The following is a 17170-nucleotide window of genomic DNA, read 5'->3' as shown; positions in this document are numbered from 1 at the left end:
GCTTGTGTTGAAGTTTTTTTAAAGCTTGATTTATAATTTTCTCTCTTTCAGTTTAACAAAAGGCGAGCTGATATCTCTTGTGAAAAATTTTCTACAGATATCATTTTTATTTTCTCCCCTTGGAAAAAGAGTAGACTCTTCCTTGAAAAAAGAAATGTCAAACTTATTATATTAAGATTAGATACTGTGTATGCTTGTGTTTTATTTTTTTAAATAAATTTATTGTTTGTTTATTTATTTATTTATTTATTTTTGGCTGCATTGGGTCTTTGTTGCTGTGCGAGGGCTTTCTCTAATTGCAGCGAATGGGGGCTACTCTTCGTTGTGGTGCGCAGGCTTCTCACTGCGGTGGCTTCTCTTGTTGCAGAGCACAGGCTCTAGAGAGCAGGCTCAGTAGTTGTGGCGCACGGGCTTAGTTGCTCCGCAGCATGTGGGATCTTCCCAGACCAGGGCTCGATTCCCTGTGCCGTGCATTGGCAGGCGGATTCTTAACCATTGCGCCACCAGGGAAGCCCCTTGTGTTTTAAACTTATAATGAATTAGCAAGACTTTTGTATTTGTCACTAAGGCCTATCCAAAAAAGATGCTCCAACTTTTGAGTACTGAAATTATGGAAATAAAACAAAATAGTCAAACCAATATTAATTATTTGCTCACTCTTCTGACTGGATTTGGGAGAAAATAAGCCGGGAAAAGCTCAGCCCTGACTTCTGATGTAAGAGACTTGGGCAGAGATACTAGTCAGGAATGGGCCACATCTACTCCTGGTGCTAAGAACAGGGTAGGCAGGTGGAGAAAAGAATCTTAGAGGGCAGAACCCAGGTCAGGTGGTGGCAGGAGTAGGGAAGTAAAAGTCTTCCTTGTCCTGGTGATGCTTTGAAATCCTACTTTATAGTTCAGGAGAATAAACCAAACAGCTGAAAGCAGGGGCCAGATAACTGTCTGGTGTTGGTGGTGGCAGTGGTAATCATTGACTCCTCAGCCATCGCTGGCTATATTTATCCTCAGAGATGTCCATGGTGAGCAGAATAACTTCAACTGGCAGTGGGAGGAAGGACGATGGGCTAGTGATGCCATCTGTACCTTTCCCACAGCACCAAGTATTATGCATAGGCCTCTTTCCCTTTTCAAGGGCCTGGGTGGGTGCTTAATTTGGTTGAATCATATTGGTGGAGCAGGAAGGATTCAGATAAATAAGGCAGAAGCAGTAGTGTGACAATCTCACTCATTGTTCTTAGAGGAAAACTTGGAATTTGTGTTAGGTGCAGCCAAAAATGATCGGGATATTAGGCGCTGTACATCCGTTTGACTAGGACATTGATAACTTCGTGCAACAGAAAGAGATGGTTTGGGGTGTGGCTGACACCAAAAGGATACTCAGAATTGTTCCAAGACAAGCAACATCAGTAATTGTGTGAGGAGTGAGTCAACCAGATTAATTACCAACTTCTGTCTGCATATGTAAGATAAAATAGTTGAGCCAATATTAATTAGACCTTCACTCTTCTGATTGGGTCCTGGGAGAAAATAGTAATAATAAAATTTATATGATATTAGATATAATAAATAATATTAAAATAGTAACTGAAGTGTTGCCCTAAAGTTTTTTTTACATGAGTTAGTGCCTTTGATCTCCATTAGAATCCAGTGAAGTAGGCACTACATTACTGCCATTTTACAGATGATGAAACTGAGTCAAAGAGACATTAAGTAACTAGCCTAAACACATACCAGTAGTGTTTAGGAACTTCAGAGTGTGAATCCTCCTTAAAAAAAAAAAAGAATGTGTCAAATTTACAATTTATGACTCTAAGGGGAAGAGAAAGTTACTTCCTAAGTCTATCCTGATGAAAACCTATTACATGACTATGGGGGGTGGGAGGCAGCTACAGCTCCTGGTAGAAAGTCCTACAGCTCATTCACATTACCTTGGGAAATCTGCTGTATGTACATGAAAACAATTAAAGTGTATCCAAATGGAGGAAACAAAGAGGGTTACACTTGGTGTTTCTCCTGTAAGAACAACTGCATAATATTAATTTTAAGTGCAGAATATGTGTTGTCTATTAATCAGGACTTTAAAAAATAGCACTCTGTATACATTTTGCTAGCAAGCATGCACTCATAAAGCACTTGCTTCAGTTTCATTATTTAAGAAGATGCTCAAATCCCAAAATATTTTTGGCTCTGTGTATTTCAAACTAAAGATTCTTTTATCAGGTTCATTTGGAAAATTACACTAAATCTTCACTCTCTGCCAATGTAGACCTGGGTGAAGGTGTAAGAAATCAGATAGAGTGTTAAAATTAATTTGCTCTCCCCAAAATAAAATTTTTTGTATGTTACTCTTCATATTCTTTGATATGTGCAATCCTTGGGGGAACAAAAGGGGAACTGAAGCAACCTTTATTCACGTCTCACTATGCCACGCGCTTTATGTACTGAAGTTTATGATGCATTTTTCCTTCCTAGTCTGATGTGATCATCGGGAGGCCATCCAGCATCTGGTTAAAACACAGGCAGTGGCATCAGAAGTGCCCAGGTTCAAATTCCACCATACCACAAAAATAGCACTTAAAATTTATACAATATATGTCATTATCATTCTTACATGAAATCTAACTATGGCCAATAACATGAAAGATCGATGTTGTATTTCAAATACAAAATATCAAATACCAACATCTGAAAATCCCACCCACTAATCAAGATTATCAGCAATTCATTTATTGATCTACCAGCCCTATCAAATATCATGATGAAATTTCCACTCCCTATTAGAAATCTGCTTAATATTGCAAATCCCAGCAGGAGGCTTTCTAGCTATACACTATACATCAGACACAATAACTGCCTCTTCATCTGTGACACATATCTGCCAAGGTGTGAGCTACAGATAAATTATCTGAAACTTACATGCAAACAAAGCCTCCATATTCTTTATCTGTGTATTCATCCTTTCTAGTGCCACAAAGCTTTGGGACCTGGACAAGCCATAGCAATGTCTCTAAGCCTAAGTTTTACTCATGGATTTTTGCAAGGAATAAATTAAATACTATAAGTAAAGCATTTAGCCCAGGGCTTGACACATAAACACTGGCTATTATAGCATCAGGGCCAGGGCCCAGGTGAGGTAAGGCATGTATGTGCAAAATTTAAGGGGGTGCCCAAAAAACTCAGTAATGAAGATGAATAATATTTTAATGCAATACTTTAAAAATTGAAATTAGTGCCAAAAATCCATGAAGAACAAAATATCAAAAATTTCAATAAGGACAGTATTGATAGTCCTGATTTTTCCTTTGCTTCACTTCAGTATGGCTTGGCATGACACAGTATAATGTATCATGTATGTTGTGTGTATTGTTATTTAGTGGGTATTGTCATTTCTTTTATTTTTTAATTAATTAATTAATTTATTATTTATTTATGGCTGTGTTGGGTCTTCATTTCTGTGTGAGGGCTTTCTTTAGTTGTGGCAAGCGGGGACCACTCTTCATCGCGGTGCGTGGGCCTCTCACTATCGTGGCCTCTCGTTGCAGAGCACAGGCTCCAGACGTGCAGGCTCAGTAATTGTGGCTCACGGGCCCAGTTGCTCCGCGACATGTGGGATCTTCCCAGACCAGGGCTCGAACCCGTGTCCTCTGCACTGGCAAGCAGATTCTCAACCACTGCGCCACCAGGGAAGCCCATCATTTCTTTTTTGTTGTTGAACAGAAGTGAAAGTTGTCTCTTAATTCTCGTACCTGTAAGGTTCACTGTCCAATAATGTACTACTTGGCAGAGAAGCTGAAACAAGAGTGTCAGTTTATGTGGGGATCCATTTTCTAAACTGTGGTGTCCTGACTGCTTAATACATGGTAAATAAACATGATTGTTTTCTCAACTATACTGAACTGAGCTATTGTGGCATGAAATTTCAGAAGAGCTTAAAGACTATACAGTATATATATATATATATTTTTTTTTTTTTGGCCTATTTTCTGAAAATCGCTGGAAGGAAAATTTTTTCCAGAATCAATGTGCAGGAGTCTTAATGGCCCATGCACGTGAAGGAAGGAGGGAGCTGAAGTGATAGATTCCTGTGGCCTTTAAAATGATTGAATAATGATGGAAATGGATGCAAAGTGACGTCTCTACTGAAGCAGAAGATTCTTATTACCTTCCATTAACTCGGTTTAGTCTTCAGGAAGGGGCAGAGCAAGTGAAATACAGAAAACTGAAGAGAAGAAAAACTCACTTTGGAACTTTCTCCACGACTGTTCCTTAAGCCCTATCTTTCTACTTGTTTTGATTTTGCTGTGAATTTAAAAATAGTGAAGACCAAAGAAATAGAAGAAACATTTGAGAGCTTTATACCAAGAAATTTGCCTTGAGAGCTGCTATTCTTCGGAGGGAAAAGCATAACAAGTTCCTGTCTGATTTTTTTTTTTTTTAAACAAGGTTTCTTATGTCCTTAGATTTTGAAGGATAAGTCAAATATAAATACATACCTGCACACTAGTTTTAGCAGCTGTGTAAGAATAATGAGATTTGTAAATTAAGGGCTTTGTAATGTGGATGTTTTGCTACTAGAGTTGACTGCTCAGAAGATCTTTTATAGCTCTTCAGTGTTTTATTTTTGATCTATCATTTCAGTGACATTATTTGCCCAAACAGAACTCCATCTGTCTTTCTAAGCTATGACCTTTCTGTGAACAGTGTTTGCATTCAATGTGCAAATGTCCATGTATTATCTATTTAAGCAACATCATAGGGCCATCACTCAAGGAAGCTGAATGAGGTGAACATTGATATAGCTCTTTCCCCTTTCCATTTTTTAAATGTAACAAATACTTTTTATGTTCCCCTCCCCCTTCCCCTTTCCCCCTTTTGGAAATGTGTCAGGATCTAGATAGTTTAAGGTGAGCAATTGAGGGGACTGAGAAATTGATCCACACAGAGTCTGGCTTCTTTGTGCTTCATCATAAGGTGTGCTGCCGCCCAGCCTAATTTTAAGTACCATTTTAACAAGAGAACCTCGTGGAAATCCAGCTGGCAGACTCAAGGAGGTCAGGAAACAGGACCACAGAGGTTACACTCTGGGATCCTGGCCATGAGGTTGGATGCCTCACCTTGTTGAAAAGAGACACTGGACCTAAAAGGTGCAGCATGACTTTGTTCCTGCTTGGCTAAATTTCTCAACACCACAGTCAGCTAAGTCACCTACGGCCACCTTCGAAAAACACGGAGAGCACCTACCCCGAGGAGGTGGTAGACTTGGAGTAAGCCGTCGTCGACATAATTCCTCTGATGGCTTTTTTAACAATGGACCTCTACGAACGACAGGAGATTCCTGGCACCAGCCCTCCCTATTCCGCCACGATTCCGTGGACTCTGGTGTTTCTAAGGGAGCATATGCTGGAATCACAGGGAACCTATCCGGTTGGCACGGCTCTTCCTGAGGTCACGACGGCATGAGCCAGCATAGTGGGGTGGCACAGGGAACCATCGCCACTGGAATGGCAGCTTCCACTCCCGGAAAGGCTGTGCCTTTCAGGAAGAGCCACCTACAGAGATTAGGGAAGAGAAGAAAGATGATAAGGTGGAAAAGTTGCAGTTTGAAGAAGACGACTTTCCTTCTTTGAATCCAGAAGGTTGCAAACAGAATCAGCCATGCAGACCCATTGGGACCCCTTCTGGAGTGTGGGAAAACCCACCTAGTGCCAAGCAGCCCTCCAAAATGCTAGTCATCAAAAAAGTTTCCAAAGAAGAACCTGCTGCTGCTTTCTCTGCTGCATTCACCTCACCAGGATCTCACCATGCAAACGGAAACAAATTGTCAACCATGGTTCCAAGTGTCTATAAGAACCTGGTTCCTCAGCCTGTACCACCTCCATCCAAGCCCAGTGCGTGGAAAGCTAACAGAATGGAACACAAATCAGGATCCCTTTCCTCTAGCCGGGAGTCTGCTTTTACCAGTCCAATCTCTGTTACCAAACCAGTAGTACTGGCTGGGTATAGTTTTAAGCTCTCCCAAAGAGAGCCCCCGCCAGCACCACTCCTCCAATTGAGATCAGCTCCTCTCGTCTGACCAAGTTGACCCGCCGAACTCCTGACAGGAAGAGCGAGTTCCTGAAGACTCTGAAGGATGACCGGAATGGAGACTTCTCAGAGAGCAGAGACTGTGAGAAGCTGGAGGAATCAGAGGACAACAGCACACCTGAAGCAAAAGAAAATGGAGAGGAAGGCTGTCATCAGAATGGTCTTGCTCTCCCCGGAGAAGACGAAGGGGAGGTCCTCTCTCACTCTTTGGAAGCAGAGCACAGGTTATTGAAAGCAATGGGATGGCAGGAGTATCCTGAAAATGATGAGAATTGCCTTCCCCTCACAGAGGATGAGCTCAAAGAGTTCCACATGAAGACAAAGGAGCTGAGAAGAAATGGCTTTGGGAAGAATGGCTTCTTGCAGAGCCAAAGTTCTAGCCTGTTCTCCCCTTGGAGAAACACTTGTAAAGCAGAGTTTGAGGACTCAGACGACACGGAAACCAGTAGCAGTGAAACATCTGATGACGATGCCTGGAAGTAGGCATAGCAATGCTTACTGTTAAATCTGACCCAGTAAACTCAGCTTGTGTGTTTAGGGGTTATACAGAAGAAATCGTTCTTTTCCTTTTCTTTTTCTTGTGTTGTTGTTGAATACTTCATGCACAAGGGAAATAATCATATCCCAAAGAGAGAGCGAGGGATTGGCTTGTTTTGCTTTTGTTGTTGTTCTTCCCTGTTATCTGCTTAAGAGAACTTTGTGTGGTGGGAAAGATTTTTAAAACACACACACATACACACAGTATATATGGGGCGCGATGCACAAGTGGGATCTGGCAGGGCAGAGAGGAGGAGACACAGGTTTGCAGCAGCAGCTTCTACTACCAGCCCTTGGGGCACTCACCCCTGTGCTCAAGCAGTCATTGTCAATGACAAAGTGACTATTGAAGTTATAATTGTATTAAATGAATGCTAATAATTTGGATATTTTATTTTGTTTCTGGCTGCTCAGGTAACGTTAGCCCTTAACCCAGCATATACGGTTTTTTCACTTTTTTTTTTCTTTCTGGGTACAGCTGTAAAATATTTGGATATAGGAAATGTTGTGTTATTCTTGCAGCCTTGATATTCAGGGTGGATTGTAAAATATACATTTTTGTGAGATCTCAAAGATTAAGATGATTTTGATAACATTATTTACAGATTTAAAAGATATGGTTATCATGAGTCTGTTGAGGGGGGAAACTACTGCATAAAATAACTAACTTGGAATAAATATTTTGCATCAGTTTGAAAAAAAAAAAATCAATGTGCAATGGAATTTTCTACAGTGCTTCCTCCCCTTGCCAATGAAATGGGTTTTGGATGAATCAGTTTAATTATAAGGTTATTCTAGAACTTCTGGCCATAAACTCTTTGGATAAATCCTCCTTTATTCCAGATTTCACTCTCTAGTGAGTAGTATTATGTTAAGGCTCAGTTGTTTGCTGTTTCAACACAATCCAGGCTGCCTTTGCCCTGCTATGTACACCAGCAATTACCTAAGTTAAGACATAGATAACACCTCCTAAGTTAACACTACTACACTACTAGGAAGAGTCTTCCAATATTTTATGCTTCCCTGCTGGTTGTGCCCTAATTATAATTACTTAAAAAACCCTTGTGAGATGGATAGATACCAACAAATTCATAAGCAAAACATAATATTTGAGAGAATTAGCCAACACATGAAGGGAAGCTGTTAGCAAAAACAGATAAGTCAATTATAGTTTACTCAAAACATGTGAAAAATCCATTATTTTTATATATAAAAGAGGAAAACAAGGGATTTCCTTAATTCTAAGATGTTACTATTATCAACAAAGAAAACCACCAAAGAAAAGCCATAAAGAATAACACATATTTTATTAACTGATTATTAAGAGAATAATGTCCCAAGGTCTGAACCCCACCTTTGTTCAATGTAAGATTTCTCTTATTTGATGAAAGATTTTTTAAAAGGAAATGGATATGGTGATGATGAAATTAGTGGCAGAATTTAGATTGAGTTAGTCAGTGCAAAATGAGGTATTGTGCTCTCCGTTTCTTCATGACTCCAACAGCACATATAAATGCAAAACGTATTTTCTTCTATCTTGAAAATGTTCACTTAGCACTGAAAACCTCTCTCTTGACCTTATTTCTCACCTTCCCTGCACTACCAAACTTCTCTAAAGAGTGACCCACACCTCCTCCTGCATTTCTCTGGCAGCCAGTCTTTTCTTAACCCACAGCAGTCCAATAACTCAAAAATACCCATGAAGGTCACCAGTGACCTTCTATTCACTAAATTTTCTTGACTTCTGTGGGACTTGTCACCAAACTTTCCACCCGGAGCTTCTCTGATGTTGTCCCTAACATCTCTGGTTCTTCCTCGTTGTTCCCTTTGTGGGAACCCTCTTCCTCTTTCTGGTTCCTATATATGACCATTGCTTGTGGGTCAATCTTTTAGCACCTTATTATTGGTGAAGAACACTGTGTGACACTGTGTGACACACCTCACAATGGATCTTGACACCCCACTGAGTAACAAGCCTTAGTTAGAAATAAAGTGCTAACCACCCTGCAGGGCTCACCACATTCTTGGTCCACCTGCTTTCCAGCCCTTTTACAAATACCACTTTTGACCTATACAGTCCCTTGACCTTCCCCTAGATGAGCCAGCTCACCGGCCTCATAGAAGCCCCGCGTATCGTATCTTCGTGACTTTTGGTGGTGCTGAGACACAGGTAGGACCAGAACTCAGCTGTGGGAATTCCCTGGCGGTCCAGTGCACGCTTCCATTGCAGGGGGCACCGGTTCGATCCATGGTCAGGAAAATAAGATCCCACGAGCAGTGCGGTGCAGCCAAACAACAACAACAAGAAACAAACAAACAAAACCCCTCAGTTGTGCCATAAATCACTTAAAAAAATTTTCCACAGCGTCTAGCAAAATACACTGCACTAGTTATTTGTATTTAATAACTGGTTGCTGAATAGTATGACAACCATCAAGTTTATAAAATTGCTCTCTTTGATGAAACTAGTTTTGTTAATCTGTGCCAGTATTAAATAATTTGTGATACATCATAGCTTTTAAATTAAAGTAATGCAAAAAAAAAAATCCATTTCCTGTAATGAGTCACAATCAAACAATTCTGGAAAAACAGATAGTTCTTTGAAATTTATCCTACAGAAATAGTTTGAGTTGGAAAAAAATTAAGGTAGGCTTAAATCATTGTGCACTGTGTCTCCTCAGGATTCAAAACATGTCACCTGAACAAGGGGGAAGAAAAGGTCAGAAGTGGGAAGTCGTGGCTCTACTATACTATGAAACTTCAGGATTCCTATTGAGGAATTCAGAGTTTGCAAGAGCTACAATTATTTGTCTTCTTACTAATGAATCTTTTAAAATTTTGGATTCTATTTATGCTAATTGATATGATTTTTTTTAAAGGAAATTAAAGTCAGCCAGAATGAAATGGTGTATATACGTAGCAAGGGCCCTCATTTACCAGGTCCTCTTCTTCTCTATCCTTGAGAGTGATGGAGTCTTGTGGCAATTACAGCATAAAGTTATGCTTTGAAGGCCAGCAGAAGTACAGGAGGGAGTTTCCTCTGTTTTACAGATACTCTACTCTGAGGATTATAAGGATTGCTGCCATTCTCCTAGGAAGCCAGGAATGGGTGCCCTGCAGCTCTGAATCAAGGGGGAGTGGCAGAATGGAGCTGGGACCAGGGGAGGGAGTGGAATAGTAAGGGCGGGGGGTGGAAGAAATGAGGCAGAGGGGACTTTCATGTGTCCATCTGAGATGCACACCTTACACTCTGGAAGGCAACCCAATGGGCACAGGCCAGAAACATTTTGAACCTTTCTTGGGACTCTTGATGGTGGGCTCTGGGTTTGAATGAGTACTTTCCCGTAAGACCTGCACGTCTTTCCAGACATAGCAGAGAGTTATGTATGTTTCAAATATATTTTCAGTGGGAGAAAGTCAGTGGGAAACTGAGTGATACTGTTATCAGGATGACATAGGATTTAATTCCATATACATTTTCTGAGTGCATACCATGTGCCAGGCAGTGGGAATCAAAGGGAAAAAAGGAAAGAATAATCACTGAGCTAAAGGGATCCTCCTAGGTCAGATCTCCACAATATAATTCACAAGGTCATGCACTCTCCTTATCACAATGTCAGTTTCATGCTGTCTGTGGTTATTTGATTGATGTGTTTCCGGCTGTAAGCTCTATGAGAGCAGAGTTTCGTGTCTCTTTTTCTTTTTCACCATTGTGTATGCACAGTTTCTAGAATTTGACAAGCATCCAATAAGCATTGTTCACTGAATGTTATGGATGCATTAGCCCTTGGTGGGGATATTATCCCGTTTTATAGGTATGGAAACAATATCCAAGACCACATAGAAGTAACTGTTGGAGAGAGGATTCCAGAACAACTCAGCCTAACTCCACAGCCCAGAGTCTACCAAGTCCTCCCTTTCCCTGGGTTGGAGAGGCTGTGGCTGGTGGAGGAGACGGATAGGAACACCCTTCCTGGGTAAATACTAGCGACAGGAAAGAGGTATGAACCGGAGGTGGGCGTAGGTGGGGGTCCCCAACTCTGCTTAAATCCCGCCCACAGAGAGGAAGCAAATTTCTGAGTGGATCGGCGTGTGCAGCCTGCTCAGAATGCACATTGAGAGGAAGGTGCAAAGAGTTAGGACGCCCTAGGAGGCGGGTGAGGCAGAAGGGAGGAGGAAGGCATGTGAAGAAGAGGGGTGGTAGCAGTTCTTTCTTTCTTGCGTCGTGCCTGCTGCCATGAGACCGGATCCTTGGTCCCAGTGGCCGGTGTCAAGGTGATTCATTAGATGACACTTGGCCGCCTCGAGGGTTAGTTAGTTCCGCTGCACAGGTGGGGCGTCAACGCGCAAGCTGTTTCCCAGACGGTGGCCTCATAAAATAACTTCTCCTCGATTTGGAAGGCGGTGGGGGTAGATAATAACGCTTTCTGTGGGAAAGAGGTTTGGTAAATAACGGATGCTAGGGCTCTGAAGAGAATTACAGGGCAGGCACCATGGCTATTATCTTAATCAGGCACCATTTCAACACCCCTCTCTTCAAGTCAACCAGCCCTACAACAGGACTTATTTTCCAATAAGCGAAATCCCCGCCCGCCGACTCCGAGCCGCTGGGCTGCGAGCTGGGTGGGAAACAGCAGCGGGAGGAGAGGCTATTTTGGGTGTGGGAACGCGGAGGGAGGAGGGGCGGTGCCGCGGGGCTGGGCGCGGGCGCGGGGAAAGCCTCCAGCTCGGGCTGCCACGGCAACCGCGTCCAGGCAACGCGCCCGGAAGCCGCTCGGGCGGCGCGCGGCGGCTCGCGCCCCCCGGGAGCCGCGAACCCGGCCGGGCCGCGCGCCGGGCCAGGCGGCAGGCACGCGCTGATTGGACGGCGCTCCCCGCGGCGCGGGCCCGCAGCCGGGCGCCCAGCACAGCCAGCGCCAGCGGCCGCCGCACCCAGCCGCGCCGGCGAGGACATGGGCAGCCGCGGCGCGCCCGCCCCCCGCGCCGGTGAGTGCCGCGCCCCTGGCCCCCGCCCTGCCGTCTCCCGTCGCCCGAGGCGGGAGCTCCCCGGGCCAGCCGGTGACCTTGGGGCGGCCGCCGGGGGGCCGGGCTCGGGGGAGAGAGAGCTGAGCGTGGCCCATGTGACCTGCTGCCGGCCGGAGGGTTAACTGCATGCTGACGCGAAGGGATGAAGTTGGGCACCGAGCGCGACTGGCGTTGCATTTTTGCGGGGGCCGGGGGAGGTTGCATGCTAGCAAGCCAGCAGAAGCCCCGAGGGACTGTTTGGGGGAGCTGGGGTGGAGTACAGATTACCAGGGGGCAGTGCCAAGTCAGCCGTCCCGTTACTCAGAGCAGAGTGACCTTGGGCGGGTTCACCTCTCTGCCCCCTCCCCACCCCTTTCTCATCTTTAAAAGGAGGGGCTCGGGTTCTTTGAAGTTCCAGGGTGCTGTTGTGCCGTCTTACGGTGAGCTGAGAAGGGGCCCCCAAGTACTGCAGGTAACAGGACATACGAGGCTTAGCCTTGTTTATTCTACCAGGGGTTTCCATTAATTGGCTCTCAAAGTGGTAAGATATGTTATCGTTTTGTGAAAGATTATGGAGAGAAAGCAGTGGCTGATTAGAGAGTGGCTTCTCCTGATGCCCAGGTTAAAGCCTCTTGAGTGCTCTAAAGTCATGCACAAAATCAGGGTTAAGACTCCTGAGTTCTTTCCTGTAGTTAATCTAATAGGAAACTTTGTATTTGAACAGGTAGAATCAAAACCCAATAGTGGCAGGCAGCAGCAAATGAAGTGAGTCATTTCTTCAATATGCACGAGGTTGTGTGTGTGCGCGCGCGTGCGTGTGTGCCTGGCTGCGCTCACGCCCTCGTCTTAAAGTCTGTGTATGTCAGTGTTAGAAATTATTTAATAGGAGTAAGCAGATTTGAACCTACAGAAGTGCAGCTCTCTCAGAAGCAGGGGCGAACATTTGCAGCTTGCTCTTTAAATAAGTTGGGTTTGTGAAAGTAAATATGTTCTTTACTGAGAAACATCCCTAGCATTTACCCGTTGGGGGATGTGGGGGGGCGGGTGAGGGTAGCAGTGCTCCTGAGACTCGGTCATCTGTGTCACCTCTTCTGTTCTTAACATTGGCTGGGGCCCCTTTCTGTATTCTCAGTTCATAAATTTCCCTCTTTTCTGGGAGAGGCAAGGGAGGGAATGCCCTATCCCTCTCACAGGTTTGGGGTTGCCCCATCTGTCTTTCTGCTCCAAAGCAAACCTTGATATTCTTTCCAGTCTGATTTCATCTGTATAAAAATGTGGGTTGGGAAGACAGATTTTTCACTGTTAATGAATAAGCTTCTTCTGCAAGCTTGTTTACCCGAAGGTTTAATAATCTTTAATGGTTTACATATTAGAAATCTGATAGCGTTCAGATAGAAAAATCCTTACTGCCCAAGAATCCAGCCACTAAGCCCTACAAACCCTTTAATGAATCACACCTCATTACACTTGGATCCCTCAATAACAAACTGTTCAGCCTCCTGTCCTGCAGGCTGCTAACCTGTGTGTCTCCAACCTGCCTTGCAGTGTCTTGTTTCTTACATCCTGCAGCCACATGCCTTTGTTTTCATTTTGCTGCAGCTGAGTCCATCACCTGTCCCTCCCCTAGCTCCAGAGCCTGAGTGAACAACTTCCCTCAGAACAGCCCTCTCCCATCTCAACCGGTGCAGGGACTGGGCTTCCCCTTGCTTCTCAGTGCTGCCTCCAGACCATTAACCGATCCCTAACAGAGTCTTCTCGCTACACGTCATGCTGTCTGCTTATGCCCCATACCCTCCTTCTTACCTTCTGAATCAGTGCTTGCCAAACCTGGTGGCGCCTCTGAGTCACCTGGAGCACTTTGAAAAACGCAGCTCTTTAGCCTCTCCTAAACATACCACATTAGAATCATCAGGTGGGCAAGACCTAAACATTTTTATTTTAAAAACAAACCGATGAGTATAATTTTTGTGACTTTCTGTCTGAATTAAAAAAAAAACCAAACAAACCGAAAGAGAAGGAAACAGAAGGGGAGGGAAAAGAGAGTTCACCAGGTAATTCTGATGTACTCCCAAGTTTGGGAATCACTTCACTTGATGCTACAAAAAAAATTAACAAACAAAGAAACAAACATGAACAACTAACTTGGTTCTGTTCTCTACCTTGTCTCTTGCTGGTGACTTTGGCATCACTGTTGAGGCTCTGTTAATTCCCTGATCTTGAAGTTCATCAAGGTCCTCAACATCAACTTCTATGGCCTTGGTTTCTACTTTACTTCAGCCACTCACTTCTTGAACTTGTGTAGTCATGGGAATTTTTTCCACCTTCAGGATCTGGAACTTGGATGTCAGTTTGCTTCGCCGATTCTTTCCACTTACTGCACCAGACTAACCGTCACTGAAGACTCTGGTCCCTTAATCACTTACTGTTCCAATCCCTTTATGTCTCTGTTTATCTACTTGGAGTGTATACGTTCCAGCCATTTCGGTTTTGTCCAGAATCCCAGAATCCTTTGTCTTAACATGTTGGACTTCTCATATTCCAGTCCTCAATCCAAAATCACCCTCATCATCTGCTTTTCCTTCTCCCAGTCTGCCAAGTTATCACAAAGACCTTTGCACTGGTTCCACTGTAAACTTACGCTAGCTCTAATTTCACCTAGGTCTTACTTTTCTACGAAAAAAAAAAAATCCATCTTTTATGAACTCCCAGCTGCGTTCCATTAGAGGTTATGGCAGACTTTTCCATTCCTTAAACTTCCAGTCAGTTTCCTTTCTGGAGACAGCCTTTTTTCATTCACAAGATTAAGGATGTTTACATTGGAGTTTACTGCCTTCTGCTTTAATGTAAGTTCCCACTGTACCCTCCTCACCACCCCAAGCATTCTTTTTTACCCATCTTTGTCCTTCTTTATTTCCTTCCTCTGAGGAAGGAAATGTCTATCAGTCCCTTACCCAAGATTAACTCACATGAGTTGCACACTCTGTCTGGACTTTTCCCCTTCCTCCTTGCCTCTTTTGGGAACTTGCTCCATTTGTTATTCCCTTTCTCTAATTTCTTTGGTCCCTCCCTACTCTGCCCCAGCCCTCACTCCACGCTATATTCAAGTCATCTTCTCATAATAAAAGAAATTGTGCTAGAGTCCCAGCTCCATCCAAGAGAATTGTCTGCAGTGATGGAAATGTTTTGTATCTGTGCTGTCCAACGTGGTGGTCACTAGCCGTATTGTCACTGGTAACCATATAGTCACCAGTAGTAAGATGTGACTGCTGAGAGCGTGAAATGTGGCAAGTGTGACCGAGCAACTAAATTTTCTGATTTTTGTAAAATTTCAATTAATTTAAATTCAATTGAAATAGTCACCTGGGGCTGATGGCTGCTGGATTGGGCAGTGCAGTTCTGCACCCTGCTCCTCTGTTGAACTGTCCTCAGGTTTCCCGCCTCGGACTGCCCACTTACTCCTTCTGGCCTCAGCCCCACCTTTCTGTTGAAACTGCTGTCGCGTAGGGCTCCAGCAGAGGTGTCCAGGTTGCAGAGCTGAGGCCCGTACTCTGTCCCCCTGCTCCTTGGTCTCTGCCCCGCATCTGCTGCCGGCGGTCACCCTTCTCCCCAGCCTCTCTCTTTCCGCATCTCCTTGTCACTGGCTCTTCAGGGGCAACTCAGACCTCACTTATCTCCTTTCTCTTCCTGACTTCTGAATGGGAGATTCAGTGAGATCCTGTCCTGGGCCTTTTTCTTTCCTGGCCTCCTCCCTTCTCCCAGCATCAACCCCATCTCAGGGCCAACATTAGTCGCTAATGGACAGTTACCTTGGGCCTCATGGGGCACCGTGGTTCGCTTGTATCATGTCCTTCAATCCTCGCTCCATATCTGTGAGGCAGATAGCCTTATCATTGCTGTTATGGAGTGAAGAAATTGAAGCAGAGAGAAATGAGAATAACTTAAGCAATTGTTACTACTGCTGGTTGTTAAGGAGCGAACTGAGAGAGGAGCTCTGGCAATCTGCCTTCGAGCTCTGCTTTTAACCAGGTTTTACTCAGCCCCCCCAGACGCCTTCAAACCTCCATTTCCAGCTTTCTGAATCCCATTCAGAATTTAATACCCAGAAGCCCAGCTCTTTTGTCTCTAAACAGCTCTTAATCCTAGCTTCCTTAATCTTTTTTCCCGTTAACTTTTTATTTTGAAGTAATTCCGATTTATAGAAAAATTGCAAGAATCATTTAAATAATTTCTATATACTTTTCATCCAAATTCTATAAATAATAACTATTCACCACACTTGCTTTTTCTTTCTCACACATTCGCTCTCTTTTTCTACACACATACACACGCACGCACGCACACACATACACACACATGCACGCACACACACATACATGTGTTGTGATTTTTTTTTTGAACCTTCAGAGTAAGTTATAGACATGATGCCCCTTTACCTCCACCCTCAAATACTTTAGTGTATATTTCCTAAAAAATACAAGGGCATTTTCTTGCATAACAAACATCAAAATCAAAACATTGACATTGATTCTGTACTATTTTCCAATCTACAAACCTTATTCAGGTGTCACCAAGAGTCCTAATAATGTTCTTTAGAGCGAAAGAAGGAAAAAAATCTTAAAAAAAAAAAAAAGCCTCTTCCTGGTCCAGGATCCAGGTCCAGGGTCTTGTACTGTGCTAGTTGTCTTGCCTCACTAACTTCCTTTATTCTGGGCAGTTCCTCAGTCATTCTTTGTCTTTCATGACCTTGACACGTTGGAAGGGCGAGGCTGGTTATTTTGTAGAATACCCTTTAACTTGGGTTTGTCTGGAGTTTTCTCGGGGTTGGTCCAGGTTATCCATCATCAGGAAAGCCTCCCACAGGGGAGAGAGACATCATGTCCCTCTCGGTGCATCTGTCATGATTTTCGTGCTCTCGTCATCCTCTCTGTGACCTGCTTTTGCTCTCTTGGGTTATTCTGACTTTTCTCCTCTTCACACCCCTGCATCCAGTTGGCTGTTGAGTGTTGCAGTGCCCCCTGCACAGTCTCTTTCAATTTGTCCCTTCCTTGCCATTCCTCCTGTCTCTCCTGTAGTGGATTCAAGGCCCGCGCGTGGTCCTGGCAACTGTTTATCATGGCTTACCAGCAGGAATCCGTGTGTGCGGTAATTTTCACTGGTCAGTACTTCCTCTGCTCTGTCCTCCCTCCACCCTTTCTCAAGCTGTCCTGTGTTTACTTGACCCACCCCTTTGAATAGCCCACTCGAATGGCTGCTTCTCAAATGCATTTCCTGCTGGCCCAGTTCAAACTGATCCTGTGCCTGCCTGGAGGCCATGCCTGGCTTGTGCCACCGCTTGGTACGTACCAGCCTCTTCACTCTTGCACGGTGGCTTGTCTGTTCTAGTTCCCTATTGAATCGAAGCTCCTGAGTGCGGGAACTGTGTCTTATTCAGCTCTGCAGAGGCTCAGTGAATATTTGTTGACTGGACTAAATGACTTGATTAAAATCATTAAGCGAATGCGCAGGCTGACCTTAGACTTGTCTGCTAGCGTGCCGTACGTGGTGG

The 17170-nt window shown here is 44.0% G+C and overlaps 2 protein-coding genes across 6 annotated transcripts in view; both read left to right on the top strand.

The window, feature by feature from the left end:
- LOC103012139 (vasculin-like protein 1) overlaps positions 1–6706 on the top strand; it is a 41480-nt gene extending 34774 nt beyond the window's left edge. Inside the window, 4 exon segments of the mRNA XM_057542680.1 lie at positions 5145–5469; positions 5472–5994; positions 5996–6026; positions 6028–6706. Coding sequence (XP_057398663.1) covers positions 5145–5469; positions 5472–5994; positions 5996–6026; positions 6028–6567 — 1419 coding nt within the window. The 3' untranslated portion in view covers positions 6568–6706.
- FAM81A (family with sequence similarity 81 member A) overlaps positions 1–17170 on the top strand; it is a 126282-nt gene that overhangs the window by 34259 nt on the left and 74853 nt on the right. The window contains exon 1 of one of the 5 annotated variants that reach the window (XM_057542411.1): positions 11463–11607. The exons of 2 other annotated variants lie outside the window; for them this stretch is intronic. The gene's annotated coding sequence lies outside the window, so the exon portion shown is untranslated. Of the gene's footprint in view, positions 1–11462; positions 11608–17170 lie in introns of those variants that run through there. 2 more of the 5 variants (XM_057542409.1, XM_057542412.1) reach the window with 2 other exon arrangements.

Source organism: Balaenoptera acutorostrata, chromosome 3, assembly GCF_949987535.1.
Source record: "Balaenoptera acutorostrata chromosome 3, mBalAcu1.1, whole genome shotgun sequence".
Classification (NCBI taxonomy): Eukaryota; Metazoa; Chordata; class Mammalia; order Artiodactyla; family Balaenopteridae; genus Balaenoptera; species Balaenoptera acutorostrata.
Note: the sequence above shows the minus strand (reverse complement) of the source record. Positions and strands in the feature narration are given on the sequence as shown.